The sequence below is a fragment of the Mauremys mutica genome, chromosome 1, assembly GCF_020497125.1.
Source record: "Mauremys mutica isolate MM-2020 ecotype Southern chromosome 1, ASM2049712v1, whole genome shotgun sequence".
NCBI classification, from domain to species: domain Eukaryota; kingdom Metazoa; phylum Chordata; order Testudines; family Geoemydidae; genus Mauremys; species Mauremys mutica.
In genome coordinates, this window is record NC_059072.1 from 216,579,192 (window position 1) to 216,603,990 (window position 24,799).

Consider the following 24,799-nt stretch of genomic DNA (forward strand, 5'->3'; position numbering starts at 1 on the left):
AATGGATCATAATAGGTCTATTTGTGTGCTGGATAGTGGACCTTCTGTTAAATTTTCATTGTTTTTTTTTTAATTCAGTTTGTCTGGCTTATAAGCCATTTATTTTTATTAAAATTGTATTGGTTTGTGGATAAAAGAATTCATTTTATAAGTAATGTTGGCATGAACCATTTTTATTACTTTTTATTGTGGATGATATAGGACCAGGTCATTGACAAAAATGATCATTGGCATATAAAACATAATAGGTTTTTATCTGCATCCTCGTCTATGTCAGTAGATTGTGTTTTAATGTCCTTAAAGTGCAGAGATTTATGCTTTGCTTAGTTTGTCACTTTCTTCAGTGCACTGAGCTAGCCCTTTATAAAGATTCTGTATCTGATTGGATTGAAAGCAAATGTGGTATTTTAGGATTATAATATTTGTATATGTAAAATGAAAGTTTTGGAATTGACTATTTTCTTAAAATATAGAAAAAAACATACAATCATAGAAGTGTAGGACTGAAAGGGACCTGAATAGGTTAGTTCAGTCCCCTACTCTCAAGGCAGGACACAGTATTAACTGAAGTAAAGTAAATATAATTAAGATGACAAATCAACACAATTTCATAGGGACAAAACTAAAAAAAAATAGAAAGTAGAAAACAGGTAATATCCATACATTGTGATTAGGTATGTGGAAGATGATCAGGGTAAATAGTTTTACAACCCACAGCTGCCTGGCCACAACCCAAATATAAAGAACATTTTATAGATTCTGTAATGTTGAGCAAGGTTAACGTTTTTAAATGGCCATTACAAACAGTAATGGCTTAAGGGCTGCACTAAGTCCCCAATTCAGCAAAGCACTTAAGCATGTGCTTAATTTTAAGCAAGTGAGAAATTCTCTTGCAGTCTATGGGAAATATATTTAGGATTAGGCATATGCTTAAGTCCTGTACTGAATCAGAAACCAGAACTGATCTATGATGTGTATGCTATATGCCATCATTTTGTTGTTGCTATTTTGTTTGTATTTTGTGGCTTTTTTTTTCTTTTAACCTTTTTGTGCCTATAAACAAGATAAGGGGTACAGCAATGTTATCATGTGATCTCTGGTTTTCTAGTATGTAATATTTTTGATAATCCACAATTAAACATTTCTTGGAATTATTCATTTTAAACTCTGTTTATAAACATTAATGGGTGAAATATCATTCTTCTTCTTTGAGTGGTGGTCCCTATATGGATTCCAAAAGGGTGTGCATGTGCGCTGGGCACCCGGGGCGGGAAGGGTTTCCTAGCAGTGTCCATTGACCTGCCCATGTGTCCCCCTCATGTTTGCAGCCGAGTCTATAATAGGCCGTGTGGGTAAACACTGCTCCAGTTCCCTCTTACTGCCTCATGGCTAGAGTTGGAACCCCTATTCCTTTGTGCTCTTAGCTTTGCTAAGAGAGTGATTTCCTCTCCGTTTCCCTTGTATATAGTCCTAGATAGTTTCTTGTGTTATGTAGTTGTAGTTACTCATAGATGTATGGTGTCATTTTCCCCGCTATTTGGGGAAACTCTGGCCTCCTGGGACTATGCCCCAGGTTCCTGGCTTCAAGAACTGTGCCTCTTGCCTGCTCTCATTTTCAGTGAGCAATCAACACCAGTGCTGTCTGTACTACCTCAGTGAGGCCCACATTACCCGCTGCGCTATTTCTAAGTCATTCCTGCCCCAAATGTGGGAAGATCAAGACCTTCACCTCTGGAAGCTTTTATTGGAGTAGGTCAAGTGCCTATGGGCACATTCAGATCCGGAACCGCTCATCATTGATGGTCAGTGCTCTTCTAAGCACCCCCCAGGCATCAGATCTGATGGTACCAAATCCGCTGTACAAGTCCTGCCATGAGAAGAAGCATGATATAGGCATAAGAGCAGATCCCCATCCATGACTGCTCAGTAATGCAGCGTTTCCTCCCTGAGCTGCACCAGATTGGGTGAGAAGTCACGTGTAGATCTGACCAGACTGCCGCCTAAGTTTCCCAGAATCAAGGATAAGGCAAAATGGAAGTGCAACCAGTGGTACTGTCGGCTGCCCCAGTACTCATTGGTGTATCTGCCACGTACCCCACCAGGTCTGCTGACACCACCTGTACCCTCAGGATTGTTGCACATGATTCCCCACTCCCAGGTGCCTGGAACCACTGCTGTCAACAGAGGAGCTGCTCCTCCCATACCCATGGTCTCCGTTTCTCTCTGCACTTCCACTCACCTGCTTCCTCCCCTCTCCGGTGAATGAACCATTGCTGCCACCACTGGGGCAAGATGTCCCATTGCCACATTGCAGCCCTTCGGAACAGTCAGCGCTGCCATTTCCAGAACTGTCCTCAGAGTCCATATCCCCCAGTTTACAATCCCTTTGGTGTGGTAGTGGTGTTCGTGGGGCCCACTAATCCACCAATGGCCAGAGACCATTATTTTTGACCCTACTGGTCACCCTGGGATCTGTACCGAGGCCATGGGGCAGCATTGGTGGCTTCTTATAGGCCATTCCCCGCTCACCCTCCAGCACCATATGTTTATGAGAATGAGGAAGAAGAGGTGGAACCAGTTCTGCCAGTCCCAACTGCTGCCTCTTCATCCCCAGACAAGGTGCTCATTCCTGCCTCAGTCTCCCCACTAGACGACTACTTCCAGTACCAAGAACCACTCTAGCTGGTGGCGATGGATCTGGGGATCCCATTGGAGGAAGTTCAGGACATGCAACATTCGCTCTGCTGGTGAAATATGATTTTCACAATTAAATTAAAGTAACAGAGTTAAAAAAACAGCTACCACGAGACAAACAACAGCAGCTCCAAGTGCTGTTGGATAAGGGGAGACTGCTGGCCAAGGTGGGCCTCCAGGTTGTTATGGATGTGGACAACATTGCCTCTTGGTCTTTGGCAACCATGATCTGCAGGAATTGCTGGCTGCAGTCATCCGGGTTCCCCAAGGAGGTCCAAACCACCAAAGAGGACTTACCCTTTTTTGACACGCACAAGCTCTTCAGTGAGAAAACAGATGAGACCCTCATTCTTTCAAAGACTCTCGAGCCATCCTCAGGTTCCTTAAAATCTACATCCCAGCCCCAAGGCACAGAAAGCAGAAGTAGTCATTCCATCCCCGACCTCAAGACCTCTATCCGGCATACTTGTTACAGCAACAGGAACTGCAACCTAGCTGACTCTAATTGCAGAGGCCATGATACCCCACCTCCACCACAACCGCCTGCTTGACCCACTTGCACTAGGAATGGTGGTAGATTCCAGACGTTACACCTTCTTTGGCCCGGGGAATAATGACTATCTATTTATTTCTGATAAATATTCTTCCCATGATAAATCACTCAAATACCAAGGTAGTGAGCATAAAATAAATATTTATATTTAATTTAATCTATGTATGGTCAAGATAATTCTCATCACAAATAAAATGATACATAATAAATATATCTTGGCATAGCCATAAATCTTACATACTGAAAATCAGTGTAAATCAATTTGAAAACACTTTACCCTTAACATTTGAGGAATAATGAATATAGCCTTTGACAGGTCAGTAAAATGAGGCCATCAAGTTTTTATGGCTAATGTATGCTGTGTTGTGTACAAATTTTTGTTATTGTAGAAGGCAGCATGACTTCGTAACACAACTGGCCCCCAGACCATAAGTTAACACCACTGATTTAAACAGAGGTTTCCAAATACATGTTAAGTATTTAGTTTTAATAATTAACTTATTTCCCATTAAATAAATGAATAAGGATTTCACTAGGCATTAAAATCCATCTATAGTAATAGATAAGCTTCACTCACTTTAGTAAACTTTTTCCCACAAACAGACAAAGCTGGTATCTTTTTAAAATCTTAAAACTGTCTACATGCATCTGCATTTAAATGTGTATTTGTTAACTATAATTTAAAGCATTTGGAATAGAAGATATGAAAAAAAAACAGATTAAAGATCAGTTATTATTAAAGTGGTTTCCTGATCTGAATGTTACATAGAATTCTTTTCCCTGTAGAAAGATTTCTCTTACTGTAATCTGTAAATAAAAATGACACCCTTTACCCTGCAGGGTTTTCCTTAGAAATAGAAGAACAATAATTTATATAACTGCAAATGCTCAGTGAAAATTCCCCAAATCCCCTTTTTCCTCTGTTCTCTGTTGTAATAGGTATGATTACAGTCACTGAATACCAACTACAATATTTTGATTACTGCAGGCTGAACACTAGATGTAATAAAGACTAAAGAAGCTATGTGCATATACACAATTAGCTGTTCACAGCTTACTGTGAAATCTTACACAGTTCATTGTTAGATATGTATCATGGTTGAGAGGGGAACCCACTGTTCATTTTGGATAGTGGCAAAATACAGACTACTATCCGTAAATATTTGTCTAGATACATGGAAGAGGAAAGGAATGCATCAGAATTTCTTGACTTTGCTGAAACAATTGAACATTGCAAAGAATTCTGCCAAATGGATAATATTGATATTTAACCAGTTGAAAGTGTTGTGGATTCCTAAACTAAGATCAACAACATGCTGCATAGAAAAATCCTATAGAAATAGTATAATATACTGAGATATAGTGATGATATAAAATACACATGGTTCCCATCATAAAAGATGATGGGAAAATACCTGTTTTAACTTTCTGTCTCCTTAGTTTTGCATCTGGTTTATGTTGTCCTTAAATTGTTGCCTTTATTGTCAGTGCTAAATGGGATTGTGTGAACAGTGCTGCATACATTTTGTGAAGTACTCCTTTTCCCGGAAACTAATGATAATTTTCTCTCATCAGTGTGTTACTCAATTATGATGGTCAGCCAAAAAGTACTACTTAGGTCATAGCACATTATTACATATTTCAATTTGTCCTTATTGTTTTACAGGTAATGTGTTGATGCTATATTTAATCAATATCAGAAGGCTTTGTTATATAAATTTTAAAAATCCACTATAAAAGTTGTTTATTCTATAGATCAGGAGTGCATAAAGTTAGCAGCACTGATAGCTGCATCCAAAACTTCCCAAAGTCCTTAAAGCCACCTAATTTGCCTAAATATTTATTACATAAATCCTCACAGCTATAATATCTGTTCCTGAATCTTTGGTAAATGAACAGTTTTTTGTTGCATGTTCAAATTTACCGGGTAGAATTGCTAAATGCAACAGTTTATTTCTCTGCAGACCATGTATACGCTTTAGCTCCAATTTTGGAAATCCCATATAGGTGTTTGACTTTGTTTAGACTGAAGCTGAGGTTTCTAAAGGCTAATTATAGGCTTACATTTTAAGCACAGCCGAACTCTACTTCAAATTTACACCATTAGTTTTACTGCATACAGTTCCAATTCAGACCAGAAAGCAAATAAATGTATTATTTTTTAAATAGCATGATTTTTATGGGCGTGATTTTTGAATGCTTGAAATTGGCAGTACTCACTTAAGGTGTGGTTAACTTTAAGCACATGCTTAGATCCCATTAAAGTCAATGGGACTACTACATTCATAAAATTAAGTGTGTGCTAAAGTGCTTTAGTGAATAAGGGCATTAGCAATATGAGTATGTTGAAAGTCCCCATATCATTTCAATTTAGACTTCCCAATAAAACATACTGGATTTCAGCACATGTGCAAGCCCTCTAATAACCTTTTACACCTAGTATATTCAACTCCAGCTATAGATATATTATGTATTTGATACACTTGGTATTTCCCAATAATGCACTATTACAAGCATACACCTATAGACCCATACACTACATTAACAGCTGTGCTATTAACAATTTGTGGAGCTCCAGCAAAATATCTGAAGCTAGTTGTTAAAGCATTAGCATTTATGGTCTGTAAATACTTTCCTGCTGACTCTTCTGTTGAGCTATGTGAACTTCACCTGCTGGGAAAAATTATGGTTCCTAAATTAGTTAAATTAAGCAGTGATGTTTAATTACCTCAAAAAATAATATTTGTTTTGGAAGCTTGAGAACAAAATTTCAGAAGACTAATCAACTCCATCTCTCCTTTGCTGTGTTTTCTCTTTTTTTTCTTATAATCCCAATAATATTTATTTATTTTTTAATGTATTAAGTGTTTTTTATTGCCGCTTTCCACATAATTAATACCATATACACTGGGGTTTGGGAGAAAATACCTTTGGGGAGGAGTGTGAGGTAGGTTGTTTTGCTGTTTGCTGACTTTTGTTCTGTTTTTGTTCCTATTTTGGGGCAGAATAGTTGTGAGAGGCAGAAGAAGGAAAGGTATTTGGTTGTCTTGGCTGGGAATCTCTCCCTCCAACTCCCCCTTTGGTTTTATTTCTTTCCTTCTTTCTTTCTTAGTGTCTATATCAACTTGGAAGTATTTACATGAACATAACATATTTGAACACTAGAAACACTAATTTCTAAATTCAACCATGGAAAAAATTATATTTTTAAAAGTTAAGAATGAAGTGATGAACATCACAATTCTTGCTATGTCTATTAGAGAAATAATATGAAAACTGTATGGAAACCTCAACAAAAAGGGGAATAAGTGGACTCATTGGTCATTTGAAAGAGGTGTGTTGCTAGTGGGTGGAATCACCTGAGATGGGACGCTGAAGAGATAGGAGTGGATGGTCCTTGTAAATTCTTGTGGGGAGAGATTTCTTTGCTAGAATCTAAAAATTTCTAGAAGATTGGCAGGACATCTGCTAATGTCGTTCTCTATAAAAGTTTGCTAGCTCAACTTATTCTTTAATCTTCAGTGTTTGCAGAATTCAATTCACTAGGTGGTTATTTCTGATTCTACCTGTATTAAATGTGAAAGTTCCTGGTCAACACCACAAATGAGGGATTAGTGTTTAGTGATTACCAAATATGAATTTATCTGATTAAACATGCCTGAAGTTTAAGGAAGTGGTAAGAAACAAACAATTGAATGGCAGAAGTAATGAAAATACCTCATTCAAAATGTAAACATTACTAAAGGTTGTAGTAACATGGACAGGATTTGTGCTCATCTTAAAAAATGCAAACAGGCAGTTTCATCACACTCTTCAAGATTTAATATGGCGTTAAATATATATTTTTCTATTTAAGTGAAAGATTTTAGAATATCAATGAGTTTGATCCGGCAAATGAGACATTTTCAGTGCCATGGTAGCCATAAATGAACATCACTAAATCAGTACAAAGTCAGCTGAAGAGAAGAAAAATAAACCTCCCTGAAAAAGAAACTCATTCTCCCTCAAGACATATCCTCATATAAGTCATCTTTTCAGGCAGGACCCAGAATAAGTGTGTCTTGCAATATACTCTGAAGGCAAACAAAAATAGAGTCTTTTGAAACAATAGGCTAATCGAGCTCCAAAGTTGAGGCACCTCCATGGAAAACAACGTGCTCTCTCTACTCAGATGCACAAATAGGAATTCATATCTTTCATATGGTACTGGTGAAGAGTTAAAACAATAGAGCATCCTGACACAAATGTTTTTGATGGCTTCACAATTAGCCGTTTTTTTTAAATCACATTGACTCGCTGTTTCTCTTTTCATCACAATAGGTTGTAATCCTAACTCTAATCTTTTATGAGTCTGCACTGGCCCAAATAAATTTATGTTTAGCTTGATATACTTAGTGCTGGAAAACAATAGGCTTTTCAGATTCTCTTGAGTTTAACTGAAAATTGTAGGGTCATCTGCTGTCCTTTTCATAGGGTCACTTACATAAGTGTCATGACATAGGTAATGTACTATACAACTATTTGAGTTTAGCAGTCTTCATTTTTAATATTTTCAGTTACCTGCCATTAATTCACTAAGTCTAGTAAGAGCACATAAAGGATCTTTATAGTAGATATTGTGACAGAGCTAGGCCAGTGGGGTACAGGAGTCTGGTAGAGGGCAAATATACTGGTCACTGGATAAGTAGTTTTCTGTTCCCTGAGTGACTAGAGCAGGGGCTGCACTAGAGCAATCAGGAACCTGCTAGAACCAATTAAGACAGACAGGCTGATTAGAACACCTGCAGCCAATCAAGGCAGGCTAGTCAGGGTACCTGGGTTTAAAAAGGAGCTCACTTCAGTTTGTGGTGGGTCTGTGAGGAGCTGGGAGCAAGAGGCACAAGGAGCTGAGAGTGAGAGGGTGTGCTGCTGGAGGACTAAGGAGTACAGGAGTTATCAGACACCAGGAGAAAGGTCCTGTGGTGAGGATAAAGAAGGTGTTTAGAGGAGGCCATGGGGAAGTAGCCCAGGGAGTTGTAGCTGTCATGCAGCTGTTACAGGAGGCACTATAGACAGCTGCAATCCACAGGGCCCCAGGCTGGAACCTGGAGTAGAGGGCGGGCCCGGGTTCCCCCCAAACCTCCCAACTCCTGATCAGACACAGGAGAAGTTGACCCAGACTGTGGGTTCCACCAGAGGGGAAGATCACTGAGGTGAGCAAATCTGCCAATAAGCGCAGGACCCACCAAGGTAGAGGAGGAACTTTGTCACAACATGGACAAAAATATTAAAATGCTTGGAACTGATTGGTGTCCTCAACAAGCATGTCATCAACTGGGGACCATTGCACCAGCCAGAATGACCACAGTTGATGATGTCACAGTAGGCATTGTGTAGTGAAGTTCCCAGATCTGGCTCACTCCTGCAATTCCATGAATCTCTGGAGTGGCAGCACCAAATAGGATTGAGGCATGCACTCCTTTGCACATTGATCAAGAGTTTTAACACATGGTATGCTTGGATGTTTTTGTCCATTCTGGTGACATGCCCAAAGAACATGCAGCACTGCTTTTGAATATAGTGTTGATTGAAGGAAGAGATTATGACAGTTCACACAAAGTCAAACCACTTTGTGTTCAGGATGCGGTGCTGACAGTGCATATGGAATGCCTCTAGCAGCTCTTAAATCTGCCTGTAAAGAGGGTCCAGGTTTCTGATCCATATAGCAATACAGATATTATACAGGTTTGAAAGATCCTGAACTTTGTCTCAGAGCAAAAATGTTTTTGCATCCATAAGTGAGACATGAACTTCATACAGGAGTCAGTGAGACCTATTAATCAAAGAATGTCTGGTTTTCTGTGACCACTTGAAGCCTAAACAGATGAACTCATCAACACGCTCCATAGTACTTGGCGTCATCTGCACTGGGGATGTATGATGGCCCAGCACCAATGTTCTGGACCTTGCTCTTCTGCCATGAGATTTCAACCCTGTGGTGTGGGCAGCTCCTTGGAGACCTTGGTGGATGGGCTGAGCTTCTTTGATTTCTCCACAGGCAAGACATGTGTTTGTCTGTAAACATTTCTTGACTAGACCTAATTCCAGTCTGTGGAGCAGCAAGTCTTAATATCCAGTTGATAGCCTGACAGAACAGTGCTGAGGCAAGAATTCATTACTGTCACACACTTGATGTTGTGCAGAAAGGTAGCAAAAGCCATTGAATCAGTGTGCACTCTTGCACTAGTACTGGTGTGAAGATCAAGCTCCAGATCATCTGGAACTGATTGGTGTAAGGTATGTATTAAAATTGCCTGAATATTATATCAGAGTATTCTGAACAGGCATGAAACAAATCACATTACTGTGAAAATTAACCTGTTTAAAAATGGTGTTTTGGGGAGATGAAATCAAAACCTTTCCATTATAATTTCCAGTGTGAAAACATCCAAAGCATAGTATCAGAGGGGTAGCCATGTTAGTCTGGATCTGTAAAAGCAACAAAGAGTCCTGTGGCACCTTATAGACTAACAGACGTTTTGGAGCATGAGCTTTCATGGGTGAATACTCACTTCATCGGATGCATCCAAAGCATAGAGGATCTAAAATCTTCAGGTGGCGTTGCTAGAAAACAGATTTCCTTCTGCCAAATAAGTACATCTAATTGAAAGTTACCTTTTCCACACTGTATTGGCCCTTCTCTGCTAAGCATTCTGCAATATTTATCTCATGCAATTTTCTACTTTTTTTCCAAGTTCAAAACTCAAGTAAATGGAATATCCTCAGGGTTTTTTAAATAACAATAATACTTTGCACTTCTATAGTGTCTTTCTCGTGATGCCTTCAAAGTATTTTAGAACCATAAGAGCAAGTATTTCTACTGTATTAAAACTGCTTTCACACTGTGGTGTGGTATTCACAATATTAATTCTTCCTTCCTTGACCTTACTGCGTACTTTAATGGAAAAAAATGCTCACTAAAAGATTGATGAAAAATGAGAATCATCTCCCATCTTGCTACCCTGGCAGCTACTGCCCTACTTTTTACTTTGGTGTTCAATCTTTAACACCCAGGAGTTATTTTTATCTAGATAAGGTCAATAGTTTTGAACTATCTAGAGAGATTTTAATAAGATTTTGTTTTCCTATTAGAGTATCATCATGTTCAATAGTTTGATGTAATTGTACTTTTTGGCAAAAAAGCTAAAAACATGTTGGGTAGTTATTTTTTAAAAATTTTTTCCTCGGAAGAGCTGCCTCCAGGAATCTAGAAAATCTTTTAATAATCAAGAAAACAAGCAGCTATTTCTTCAACATTACTGATGATCATCTTAAGTGAATGTTTATTTTCAATCAAGTATTCTTCCATTATGAGACATTATTAGTTTCTGATGCCCAGTGAAATGTTATTTAGTGAATACATAATTCAGAGATCAAATTTTAGGGGCGGAAACGATGCAGAATGAATTGAAATGGACCTTTAAGTGGATAAAATAATTACTAGATGAGTTTATAATATAATCTTGCCAGCAGCTGATGTCCTTTTAATTATAGTTTTTGAATATCAGTGATCCAGAACATGGAGAGGATATGAAAAAAAAATAGACAGCCTTCTGAGCTATGATAGAGTGGTGTGGTTTTGGCCTTCTCATCAGGTGGCATTGTCTAGATTAAGTGGATGTGATAGTCAAATTCTGTTTAAAGTATTTTAAAAATAAAATATGATAGTAATTTGCTGATGTCACTCTGGATGATGCAGACAGTAAACCTTACACAATGGTAATTGGATTAAAGGTCAACTTCTATTGCTATATAGTCACTTTTACTGCAATCTTACCTTGCAGCCAATAGTTAATAATCATAAAGCTCAAAACCACCCAATTTGGTCCCTGGACCTCAAGTCATAGTCTCCAACCATACCAAGAGTGGGGAGGCTGATTGCAATTTTAAAAAGCAACACAACAATTCTCTGTGTTTTATTTTCCTAGGTCTGTGATTTTTTTCCCCCATTGAATTTAACAAATTTGCTCCCTATAAAACATTTAATATCTTCACAACTTAAAACAATCTTAGTAAAATGATGCATTTATTTTAGATGAAGGAAATTGAAATTGCTCATTTAGGACGCTGAAGAGCTAGCAGTTTTGCATACTAATGAATCTTCATATTATCTACTTTTTATAACGTTGCATAACTAGAAACTTTTCTTACTCTATTCAGGATGAACATAGATACATATTAAAATTATTAACACTATTTTAAAAGCCAATAACATATATTCAGATAATGTTAATTATTTGACTTAACCTCAACCTGCCTTCCACACAATTAAGCCATCAAATATAAGATTAAGCCTTAATTTTCATTGTATAAATGTATGTATATAGATCTGAAATGTTAACTTCAGTTTACCTAATGCTTAGACATTGTTGCATTATGTGATATGTGAGATCACCCACAGTTAGAGCCTCCAGACCATTTTATTCTTTTAGCCAGTGCTACGCTGTGATATTTATTGGTACACCAGGGCTAGAGTCTAGGTGGCCCAGCACCAAATGTTTTGGACTTCTAAACACCTTATCAAAGGAAAAGTGAATTATGTTACTATATTAATAACAGAGCATTGTGCCCTCTATCACAATGATCTGTATAAATTTCATTGTGGGTCTTGGCAGCAGGTTACTTACACAAAAGTTTTGTCTTTTTTTTTAAAGTGTAAACTTAAAATAAGGTAAATGAAATGTATTCGAGGGATAAATACCAGGGAGGGAGAGGAATTATTTAAGCTCAGTACCAATGTGGACACAAGAACAAATGGATATAAACTGGCCATCAGGAAGTTTAGTCTTGAAATTAGATGAAGGTTTCTAACCATCAGAAGAGTGAAGTTCTGGAACAGCCTTCCAAAGGGAGCAGTGGAGGCAAAAGACATGTCTGGCTTCAAAACTAAGCTTGATAAGTTTATGGAAGGGATGGTATGATGGGATGGCCTAATTTTGGCAATTAATTGAACTTTGACTATTAGCGGTAAATATGCCCAATGACCTGTGATGGGATGTTAGATGGGGTGGGATCTGAATTACTACAGAGAATTCTTTCCTGGGTCCTGGCTGGTGAGTCTTGCCCACATGCTCAGGGTTTAACCGATCACCATATTTGGGGTCAGGAAGGAATTTTCCTCCAGGGCAGATTGGCAGAGGCCCTGGGGGAGGGGGGTTCACCTTCCTCTGCAGCATGGGGCATGAGTCACTTGCTGGAGGATTCTCTGCACCTTGAAATCTTTAAACCACAAGTTGAGTACTTCAGTAGCTCAGACATAGATCAGAGGGTTGTTACATGAGTGGGTGGGTGAGATTCTGTGGCCTGCATTGTCCAAGAGGTCAGACTAGAAGATCATAATGGTCCCTTCTGACCTTAAAGTCTATGAGTCTATGAAATATTGTAATAAAATCATGACCTTTTCCTCAAAGATGCTCTACTTTAGTTTCACAGGGCCCAGCGCTCTCGCGCTCGCTCTCTCTGTATATGTATATGTAAAAATTATTTGAATACAGTAACTTCAAAAACTAGCTCTCTTTCTTGGATGAAGTGAACTGAAAAAAGGAAAATATTCTTCTCAGTGGCAGATAAATAGTGAAGTTAATCAATTATTCTCTTTAAAGTTTAGCATGCTCTGTAATTAATGCCACAGTCCTTGGGAAATAATTCAACACAGCTCCAGCTTTGACTTAGTCATAGAATCATTGGACTGGAAGGGACCTCAAGTAATCTTCCTGTCCAGGCCCTGCGCTGAAGGCAGGACTAGGTATTATCTAGACCATCTCCTGACAGGTGACAGTCTAACCTGCTCTTAAAAACCTCCAGTGACAGAGATTCCACAACCTCCCTGGGCAATTTATTCCAGTGTTTAACTCCCCTAACATTTAGGAAGTTTTCCCTCATGTCCAACCTAAACCTCTCTTGCTGCAATTTAAGCCCATTGCTTCTTATCCTATCCACAGAAGTTAACGAGAATAATTTTTCTCCCTCCTCCTTGTAACAATCTTTTATGTACTTGAAAACTGTTATCATGCCCCGTTAGTCCTCTCTTCCCCAGACTTAACAAACCCAATTTTTTCAATCGTTCCTCATAAATCATGTTTTCTAGACCTTTGATCATTTTTGTTGCTCTTCTCTCGACTTTCTCCAGTTTGTCCACATCTTTCCTGAAATGTGGCGCCAAGAACTGAACACAGTACTCTAGTTGAGGCTGTATCAGTGTGGAGTAGAGCAGAAGAATTATTTTTCATGTCTTGCTTACAACATTCCTGCTAATACCTTCCACAATGATGTTTGCTTTTTTGCAACAATGTTACACTGTAGACTCATATTTAGCTTGTGATACAGTATGACAACCACATCCTTTCCAAAGTATTCCTTCCTAGGCAGCCATTTCCCAATTTGTGTGTGTGCAATTGATTGTGCCTTCTTAAGTGGAGTACTTTGCATTTGTCCTTATTGAATGTTATCCTATTTACTTCAGACCCTTTCTCCAGTTTGTCCAGATCATTTTGAATTTTAATCCTATCTTTCAAAGCATTTGCAACCCCTCCCAGCTTGGTATCCTCCACAAACTTTATAAGTGAACTCTCTATGCCATTATCCAAATCATTGATGAAGATATCAAACTGAACCAAACAAGGACCAATCCCTGAAGAACCTCAATTTATTTGCTCTTCCAGCTTGACTGTGAACCACTGATAACTACTCTCTGGACACGATTTTCCAACCAGTTATGCACCCACCTTATAGTAGCCCCATTTAGGTCAGGGGTCGGCAACCTCTGGCATGCAGCTCACCTGGGTAAGCACCCTTGTGGGCCAGGCCAGTTTGTTTACCTGCTGTGTTGGCAAGTTCAGCCGATCGCGGCTCCCACTGGCCGAGGTTTGCCGTCCCAGGCCAATATAGGTGGCAGGAAGCCGCGGCCAGCACATCCCTTGCCCGCACCACTTCCTGCCACCCCCATTGGCCTGGGAATGCGAACCGCAGCCAGTGGGAGCTGCGATTGGCCGAACCTGCCGATGCGACAGGTAAACAAACTGTCCCGGCCCACCAGGGTGCTTACCCTGGCGAGCTGCATGCCAGAGGTTGCCGACCCCTGGTCTAGGTGGTATTCCCAAGTTTGTTTATGAGAAGGTCACACGAGACAGTATCAAAAGTCTTACTAAAGTCAAGATATACCATATCTACCACTTTCCCACCTCCACAAGGCTTATTACCTTATCAAAGAAATCTATGAGGTTGGTTTCATGTGACTTGTTCTTGATAAATCAATGCTGACTGTTACTTATCACCTTATTATCTTCTAGGTGTTTGCAAATGGATTGGTTAATTATTTGCTCGATTATCTTTCTGGGTACTGAAATTAAGCTGAGTGGTCTGTAATTGTCCATGATGTCCTAATTCCCCTTTTCATAGATAAGCACTATATTTGCCCTTTTCCGGTCCTTTGGAATCTTTCACGTCTTCCGTGACTCTACAAAGATAATCGCTAATGGCTCAGATATCACCTTAGTCATCTCCTTGAGTATTCTAGGATGTGTTTAATTAGACCTTGGTGATTTGAAGACATCTAACTTAAGTAATTTTTAACTTCTTTCCCTATTTTAACCTCAGATCCTACCTCATTTTCACTGGTGTTCTCTATGTTAAATGTCTAATCACTACTAAACTTTTTAGTGAAAACTGAAACAAAAAAATTGTTTAGCACTTCTGCCATTTCCCCCTTCATTGAGGAATGAGCCTACCCTTCCTTGTGTCGCAATCCGATATGAAGTTATGGCTTTGAATGGTCAATTGTCGGTCCACGGCCATCTTGTCCTGTTAAAAGGACAGGACTGCCTCCATCTTGGACCAGGTTCTTGTTGTATAGGAGAGGGCAGAGACTCAATCCTGCCCAGCAACACTGGCTGTGTATGTTCTCCTGTTCTCTTTTTTTTTCTTTTCTCTCTCCTGCTGGGCCATCTAAAGGTCAGGCTAGTTCTGTGTGTGAAGGCCTGATTCTGCCCGGCAACCTGTTTTTTGGGCTGGTCATCTGGAGGTCAGGTTAATCCTGCCCAGCGACTCACTTTCCCGCTCTTTTTGGACCCAGTCATCTAAGGGTCAAGTTTGTTTACTTGTCAACTCCAGTGTGCCGTGTGCAAATCCTGCTGACATGGGGTGGCCACTTTTCGGAGCCTGGAGGGAGGAGGGACCAGGGAGCCAATCAGATACCAATACGAGGGAGTGAGACCTCTCAATAAAACTAGGTTTCCCCCCAAAATTTGTGTGGAGCATCCGCGTGTTAGCTGAAGGACCTGATCACCCTTTCGGCCAGGGTCTCCTCCCGGTAAAGCGCGCTCGTGTCGTATCGTTTGGATTCGTTGTTGTTTGGACCCGATCCCTGTCAGCTCGTCCTGCTTCTGGTGTCTGTTCTGCTGGTCAGCTGCGCCTGGAGTGCGGTATTTGCTTTTTGATGTCTGACAGTTAGCTTATCTAGCCTCTTGTTTTTCCCCTCCCTAACTCAGTACTAAGTATCTACTCAGGATATCAGGATTGTATTAATGAGCTCAGAATTACACATTTGCTTAGCTAGCTTGTATAATTGTTCTAGTTGTTAGTAAATTGTTAATTGCAAACTGTTTTATGTGTGTGAATCACTGCTCTGTCTTTGTCCAGAGTGAATGAATCTGGGAGCTGTCTCCACCTGGAGATTAGCAGACCAAGGGGTTCCCGTCCCCGCGGTCTGAGTGAGTGGAATCTGCCCAGCTGCAGCCGCACCACACTCTGGGTTACCCTTAGTGTGAAAGCAAGGGTGGCTGAGGCAGTGGCCCGTGGGTCTCTGTTCTGTGTTGCACCGGGTACCGCCCTGACGAACCCGATTCCTATCTTGTAAGATTGGTGTGTCTGCCTATTTGGTGTGGTGTGGTGAGCAGTACAAAGTGTATTATTACTGTGTTTTGGAGTGTGTTTGTAATTTTGATACCATCCCAGCCAAAGTTGCCTGCTCCCGCGGCCCAAGTTGTAATTATCCCCCAAATAAACGCAGCCACTTGGCTTTTCACTGTTATTCTGGTCCTGCCTGTTTTTCCTCACTCAATACCAAGCTTAACGGACCGCAATCTATTTCGGACACCTTGGTCTTCCTCTTGCTTTGAATGTATTTGTAGAATGTTTTCTTTTTACCCTTTGTCTCTAGCTAGTTTAATCTCACTTTGTGCCTTGGCCTTTCTAATTTTATCCCTGTGTGCTTGTGTTGTTTGTTTATATTCATCCTTTGTAATCTGACCTAGTTTCCACGTTTTGTAGGACTCTTTTTGAGTTTCATATCATTGAAACTCAAAAAGCCAGGTTAAGCCATGTGGTCTCTTGCTATACTTTCTATCTTTCCTACATGGTGGGATAGTTTGCTCTTGTGCCCTTAATAAAGTCTCCTGGAAAAATTGCCAACTCTCTTGAACTGTTTTTCCCCTTAGATTTGCTTCCCGTTGGATCTTACCTATCAACTCCCTGAGTTTGCTAAAGTCTGCCTTCTTGAAATCCATTATCTTTATTGTGCTGTTTTCCCTCTTAGCATTCCTTAGAATTATGAACTCTCTCATTTCATAATCATTCACCTCACCTGCCTTCCACTTTCAAATTCTCAAACAGTTCCTCCCTATTTGTCAAAATGAAATCTAGAACTGCATCTCCTCTAGTAGCTTTCTCCACCTTCTGAAATAAAAAAAATTGTCTCCAATACATTCTAAGAACTTGTTGGATAACCTGTGCCCTTCTGTGTTATTTTCCCAAAAGATGAATGGGTATTTGAAGTTTCCTATCCTGTGCTTTGGATGATTTTGCTAGTTGTTTAAAAAAAGCCTCATCCTACCTCTTCTTCGTGGTTAGGTGGTCTGTAGTAGACCCCTACCAAGACATTACCCTTGTTTTTACCACTTTTATCCTTATCCAGAGACTTTCAACAAGTCTGTCTCCTATTTCCATCTGAACCTCTGTCCAAGGGAGCAGTGTTAGAGGGGAAATATATAAGCCCAAGGCTAATTAAGGCATGGTTCCCTGTAGACTAGGGAGGGCGGCTACAAGTTAATTGGAGCACTTGCAGTCAATTAAGGCCCTGTCAGGAACCTAATTATTCCCCCCCGCCCCGCCGTCCGCTTCGGGCAGACAGGAAAAAGGGGAAAGGAGAGAGGACTGGAACTTGGAGGTGTGTTGTGAGACTTGAAAACTGAAGTAAGGGAGACCCTGCCCCAGCAGGGGAGGGAGACTCCCTACTCCAGCATCTAAGGACTGAAGGTACCCCACCCAAGGGGGAAGAGGGTAAGAACCTGCAGGGGTTGAGAGGGGCTGGGGTTCAGAGTAAGGAGCAAACCCAGACCCCTCCACCACTTCCCTCCTTTACCATCTTTCCAGGCCACTAGCGGGGCCCTTGGTGCCCCAAGAGCAGGGGCAAGGGGTGACATTTTAGCTCCCCACCAAGCAAAGTGCAGGACCCACCATACTAACATCAGCCTTCTTGTCACCTCCTCCCTTTTTTCCCCTGCCTGTCCTTCCTGAGCGACCTGTACCCTTCTATACCAATGTTCCAGTCATTATCCCACCAATTCTATGATGCTAACCATGTCATACTTGTGTTTATTCACTAGCATTTCTAGTTCTTCCTGCTTATTCCCCATCTTCTCACATTAGTAAACAGACATCTAAGATACTTATTTGATTTCCCCTCTGTTCTTTCTTCTCTCTCCCTTATCCCTGCTATAAGAGCCCATGCTCCACCCAGATCCCAATCCTTCTCACAGGGCTTCATGATTTTTACTTACCTGTGGGCTTTTGTCTCCTTTCCCCATCAAACCTAGTTTAAAGCCCTCCTCACTAAAGTTAGCCAGTCTGTATCCAAAGATGCTCTTTCCCTTCCTCGTGTCTTCCTTCATTGGTAACTGATAATTCATTTAGTCAGAAGACTTTGAACCTGTATGTAGTCAATAAGCACCTGTGACCCAGATTCTAGTGGTGCTTTGATTATTCCATATGTTTTTTCAAATGGCACAAGCTAGCACTGCGGGGAATCCAGTAATATCTAATGACAAGTTAAAGGCTGCAAAACATCAGTGAATACTTAAATAAGCCTAATGGATCATATTTTATTCAATTCCATGCAGAGATTATACAAAATGGCCAACCCACTATTCTAAACAATCCCAATTCAAGGGATTCATTGTCTTTGCACAGGGAACTGGTGACTTCCTATGTATTCATGTAGCTCATAGCACAGTAGGGCCCCAATTAGTTTGGAGCTTTTGGGTGCTACCACAGTACCGATATACAAGTTTTGATATAATATTTTCTATATTATGCACTCATCTTTTGTGATGCATTATTTTAACTCCAAATATTTCACCTGTTTTGTCTCTCCTCTCATTCCATATAATTTAAGTCTACCCAATAGTCACTGCAGATACCAAAGTATTAACTACCAGTGAGTCCCAAACAAAAAATTCGTAGGGTATCTTTTAAAATTCATGGGTGATGTTTCATGTGTCTGTTATGGAGCCATTGTATTGTAACTGTTTACAAGACAAATGAAAAAAAAATCAGTACTTTTACTTCTTACACTGGTTTTCAAAAAAAATATATAGTTTGAAAGAAAAGTAAACTTATTTGTCCATGAAAATGTACAGAATAACAGTTTTATCCTGCAAATAGATTATAGTCAATCTCTTTCCAGTTTGTATAAAAAAGTCAGGTAGTGTTTCTCAAATAAAAAAGGATTTTCCAATGTTGGTAAGAAAATGTGCTGTCAACAATTCTTTTTACATTTGATAAAAATCTAATAACTATACCAGCTGTCAGAATGCATGGAATCAAAGACCCTTTAAACAGGATGTGTGTATTATAGAAGCCAAATACCTCTATAGACAGACAGACTTGAGTCCTAGTATCTTATACAGTACCTTGTTTACTATGAGCCATGCCATAACTGGCTCTCTATAACCTAAGGCACACAGGTATCCAATGTTTGCATAATATACTGCACGTAAACGTATTGTTACAACTACACATTAAAGAATAAACATCAGTCAGCCTTTCTCAAATGTCTTTTCAAGATTCTTGTTTCACTTGATGTCCTCAACCATAATTGAAGATATCACTAACAGGGAAATTTACTTACAATAACTCATAGTGACTATAGCTTTCAAATTAGTATTTGTTGCAACACAGGACAGGTCATGCCAAGGCAATGCCCAAGAGACATCATTGAAGAACTGAATAGTATTGGCTTTTGAAGTGAGATAACTTGTTAGCAACATATTTCTCCTTAAAGGTATTTTCGAATAAAACAATATACATACCCTTGCCGGTAGCCCTTTCTTGCACAATGAACATCTGAAAAGGCACTGTACAGTGGCTAATGGAAATCTGAACTAGCATTGATAGGAACACCTGCATCAGTTGTCAAATATATATGTAAATAAAAATTGGGTAATGTTTTGCAATATGTGATTATAGGGTGAAAACTCTAGCAGTCATGTGGCAGTGGGTGCCGAAATTAATGATTTCATAAAGCGCTAGAAGTAAATTCTGTACAAGTAAAGATGTGCTGAATGGATTGCCTCTGAATATGAGTCTGATAAACTGGAATCTTGCTCACAACCTAGTAACCAGAAAATGCAAAGTGACTCTTGTCCGGAAAAAGAGAGAGTGAATCAATCTTTCTAACTTTTTTTTAAGTCTTGTGGTTCAGTTAGATACAGTTAGTTTCAATATAGATTAGCTCCTTCAGTGTAATATTGTTAGCAATAGTATTTCCAACAGAAAGAGCACTCAGGTCAGAAAATGTAATGAGACAGTTTACTGCAAGCTACCAACTGGCATTGCACAAAAGTAAACAGCAAATCAGTGTGTCACTTCCCCACTCTTCTCAATCAAACTATTACTAAAATACTTAAACTATTTTGAGGGAATTGGGAGGTGAAAGTAATTGAAAAAATATCAAAGCTACTAGAGAATGCCAGTTGGATTATAGGATTCAATACCGACCATGAGTTTCAATACATTACTTGTTGTAAAAAAATGGCTTTCTCCTTCTATTCTCTAGAATATTACAGTTTGAGAGTATTTGTCACAGCTTTTTTTTTTTTTTAAATACTATTTTAACCAGACATGCCAAACCCGTGAAAAAAATGCAGAAATTGGGCTTGTTTTTGGCTTAATTGGCTTGTTTGGCTTGTTGCTTTTATTTATTTAATTTTTTTTGATTGGCTCCTGGCAAGCAGGAGCAAGGGGCAAGCAGGCACAAAGGTGTGGGAGGAGAGTCAGGGGTGCACAGCGAGCCCACCTCAGTCCCAGACTGCACACTGGGAGGATCTAGTCACATAGAGTATTGGGGTTGTTAGGGCTTGGCTTGTTTTGGCCTTGTTTTGAAATGGGATTAGCTTGATTTTTGGCTTATTGTGAAAGTCGGGGTGCTTATTTACCGTGTGAAAGTTGGCAACTGTGATTTTAACCTATTTTCAGGGTTTCTCCAGAGAGTTAGTAGAATCCATTTCAGACTCAAACCTTTTATGTTTTTCCTTACAAGTCTATCTAAATTAACTGAATTGCAGGCAGAAAGCTAATGGTTCACCTCAGTGGCCTCCTGTTAAAGGTCAGATGATTTGAAATGAATTAGAGCACATCATCTCTCTTGGCACACAAAGATATTGGTTAGGAAAGATAATACATTCCCAATCTATATTATCTTTACTGCATAGATCCACTGGGAAGAGACCCTGGTAATGTGAGTGCAATGGAGCCTTCCTGCCTTGGGAGTGTCAGGAATCAGGGCTTGCAGCAGAGCTAGTCTCCAGGAGCCTCATCAAAACACCTGGACCTTCAGCAGGCTGCCTGATTCGATGGAGGGGCTAGCAGGCTGACTCTTAAGCCAGCAGCAGCAGCTCCTCATGGCTGCTCAGTGCTCATGCTTGCCACTGTGACTGCTCCTGCATTACCATGTTCCTGCAGCTTCTTCTTGCACCCAGCCTTGACTCTGTCCTAACCCTGCCTGAATGCCTCCTTGTCAGCTTCAGTTCTGGACCTCTGGCTTGACCAAGGCTCTGGCTTCTGAGTACGACTCTGGATCTGACCCTAGTCCTTGGTTCCTGATGCCTGCTCTGACCACTAGGCTTGACATCTGCTCCGACTACCAGGCTAAATGGCCCTCATCCCTTTTGTCTAACAGGGAGCATGGATAGCCAGGGGCTTTATATGCTTTGGAGCCTCCAGGCAAATGGCTTTAGCCTCCCATGAACCTGTGGAAAACTCAGTTGGAATTGAGCCCTGCCTGCCCCTTGTATGGGGTTGGGGATGGCGTTGCTGCTTGCTTGAGCCCTGTCTGCCCCCTGTGCAGGGCTGAGGCTGGCATCGCTGCTCACTCGAGCGCTTCCTGCCCCCAACCAAGCACTACCTCCTCCCCCCGTGAGGCTGTCATTGCTACTAGCTCCCCTGCATTTCCGTCCACACCCCATGTTTTTGGCAAAAGTGGGCATTTGCCACATTTGCTCTTGCCAGCTGATCACCAGTGCAGATTTTTAAACTGCAACCTTAACACAGCACTAATGCCATTTGTTTTCACATTTAACACCATATTTCAACTGCTACTTGTTCTCTGAAATGTTCTCTCCTGTGAGATCTGTTGGCTTGGCTTTCAAATGTGCTGAGCATCTGCAGCTCTCATTTGTGGGTGCTCAGCACTAGTGAAAATATGGCCACATAGTTCTCTCTAAATCTCTAATTCTTTTAAAAAAAACAAAAAACAAAAAAACAAAAACAAAAAAAAACCACCTCCTTTGGGTTTTTTTTTCCTAGATAAGCTTTGAATGACAGTAGAAAAGCTGTCAACCTTTGTCAGTCACTGCACTATATATTTGACAACATGCAGTCAAAGACTGAGAATAGTATAACAGTGGTGTAGCAAACCTAATTGTAGATAAATAAAAGAACGCTCACCCAACATGAGAGAATGAGGAAAAAGCCGACTGAACAGTGTTTTGTTTTTCCATCTATCCCCCTTCATCTGTCAGTGCTTGTTTGACAACATAGGCCAGAGAAGTCAGGCTTTAACTCAGTATAGATTCCATTTCATGTTGTTAGCACCTGTTTTAGTAAGCAGTTTGTATTATGTAAGGAAGATTGCATAGGTCATATGCTTAAAAAGAATCTAAGGAATACGTTTCTTTTTAATGTGCTGTACCTCAAAGTTTTCACTTTTTACTTGTGGAAGGAAAGTAGCAATGCAATATTGCAATGTACCTAGTGGCGGTGATGAATGTGCCTGTCGGTGTCAAAATAGTTGAATGTTTCCTCTTATTAAACTAAATGGCATTTAGGATCTGATTCTGGCAAAAGATTCAAATGTGAAAGCTATTCTGATGACAAAAGATCATTTGATTGTTTGCTCATGACATGTTTTCAGTGTTGTAACATCATCACATATGCAACTTCATTATTAAGTATTTAAGGAAACATCAATATAATCAGATCATAGAATTAAACGTAGATATTCTGTTCAAGTTTGCTTGTGCATCCTTTCTGTCACCATCTGACTCTCTTTAGAGATAACTATTTTTATATGTATCATTCTCCGAAAAACATCGGATCAATATGACAGTATTTGACCTTTAGAACTCTAACATGATGAGGTCCAAGCTGTGTTTCTCCCTTTGGGGTACCTGGGCAGTAGATGTCATTTGAGGTGCTTGACCTAGTGGCTACCTGTACCTATAGCAGCCAGGTATAAATTGGAGTGGGCTGCTGGCAGGGCATACTCAGCGAGGGATCCTTGGTTTTGGAACTGCCTTTCTTTGTCCACCAGAGATTAGGTTTTGCAGTCTTCAGGGTGTGCTGCAAGACCCATTTGTGTTCCTAGGCCTTTCTCAGAGGAGAGAGAGGCTATCTGGGGGAAGACTACTTGGCTGACATGAAGGGAATGGGTTTTTCTAGGAAATCGTTGGAAGTTTGAAATGTCAAGAATAACATCTTGTTCTCGTAATGATAAGTGGTGTGATAAGGCTGGGTTTATTTTTGTTGTGTTTATCTGGGGAAGTACAGTAGTTAGGGGGTATGTCTCTCTTTGGCTTCTCAGTTTTATTAATAATGGATTATTGAATGACATTTAGAGCACTGGATTAATGCTTTATAAATATAAGTAAATAAATAGGGGTGAATTACAAATGACATAGGGCAATCTGATAGTATGCAACTACCCTGGGTGAAATCCTGGCCCCATTGACTTCAGTGGAGCTAGGATTTCACCCCACATACCTTATTATTTTTAAACTTTCTCCCACTCTTGGGTCTGTGCTCTCTTCCATGCTGCACTCTGTTCTTGTAATATCCTTTTATTCTTGCATAAGCAAGTTCACCCTCTTCTCTCTCATATCTGTCTTCAAAACACAATTTTGTGAAGGCTATTTATGTCAATCTTCCTCCTAATGATATTGATGTTATTTAATAAATAATACATTACCTGCTCTGCTAAGTAATGTATTCTGCCTTCATCACTTGGTGGCTCAATGTGTGTTAGGTATTTTCTGTTATAACCCTTCAATGTGCAGATCCTGCAAAGGAATCCTTGTGGGGCCTGTATGGAGTCCCCTTGGGGTTACAAGCTTCAGCTCTAATTGGTAATCTGTTTGCAGCAGGAAATGTGCCTCCTTTCTATTTTATATAGAGAACACTGAATAATAGCCAGCTCATAACTAAGTAAAAATAAGAATGTATTAACATGCTTATTGAATGTTTAGTGATAGTGTAGGGAATTCTCACACCTGCTACAGAGTTTCATATTTAATTTCCAAGTACAGACAGTATTGCATTAAGACTTCAAGAAGCAGGATGGAGTAGAGGACTCTTGCAAGGTAAACTGGTCTTGCATAGGAGAGCTTACATATACGATGTCAAAATGTGAATAAAAATATGGTTATCCAGGCTATGAGAACTTTTTCTGAACCATTTAAGTATTTACTGTGATTACTCTTGAAAGCTGGATGCTGTTTAGTGACAAGCCTTCCCCATCTTGGTTAACTTTTTTGATAATTAGCTTTCTTTTTATTTCACATACTGAGAAGGCTTATAATAAAGAAGACTCTCTAGGAAGTGAAACTCATGATATTTTCAGTAGCAAATTGCCCTCATCTCTGATGACAGATTTGGCCTTGGGAGCAAATATGTAGCTGATTTCATCCACATGGACTCTCCAATTATTTTAGACACATAGTGAGAACTCAGTTCTGAACTCAAAAGCAAGCATGCAGAATGTATGCTCCCTATACAGAATGAAGCTGTAGAGGGTTAGAGTAATGGATATCTAGGATTTCATTGCCATTTCTCACTCCTTGGGCATTGAGGGCCCCCCAGCACTCATAAGTAGCATTCTCAATCAATAACGAAAATAAAGGTTGAGTTCTTCTTTCCTTTGGCTTCTTATGATGATCTGGAGAGTCTCACACGCAGGCTCTTCTCATCAGGAAAGGTGGTGGCTGAACTGTAAGAGAGTTGAAATGATGACTGTTCATAGAACCA

The 24,799-nt window shown here is 40.0% G+C and overlaps 1 protein-coding gene across 19 annotated transcripts in view; it reads left to right on the forward strand.

Moving 5' to 3' along the window:
• Positions 1–24,799, forward strand: part of DMD (dystrophin) — a 2,044,659-nt gene that overhangs the window by 1,419,284 nt on the left and 600,576 nt on the right. Inside the window, exon 1 of one of the 19 annotated variants that reach the window (XM_045002102.1) lies at positions 8,633–8,737. The exons of the other annotated variants lie outside the window; for them this stretch is intronic. Within the exon in view, the coding sequence (XP_044858037.1) occupies positions 8,735–8,737 (3 nt within the window). The 5' untranslated portion in view covers positions 8,633–8,734. Of the gene's footprint in view, positions 1–8,632; positions 8,738–24,799 lie in introns of those variants that run through there. 19 annotated transcript variants of the gene reach the window in all.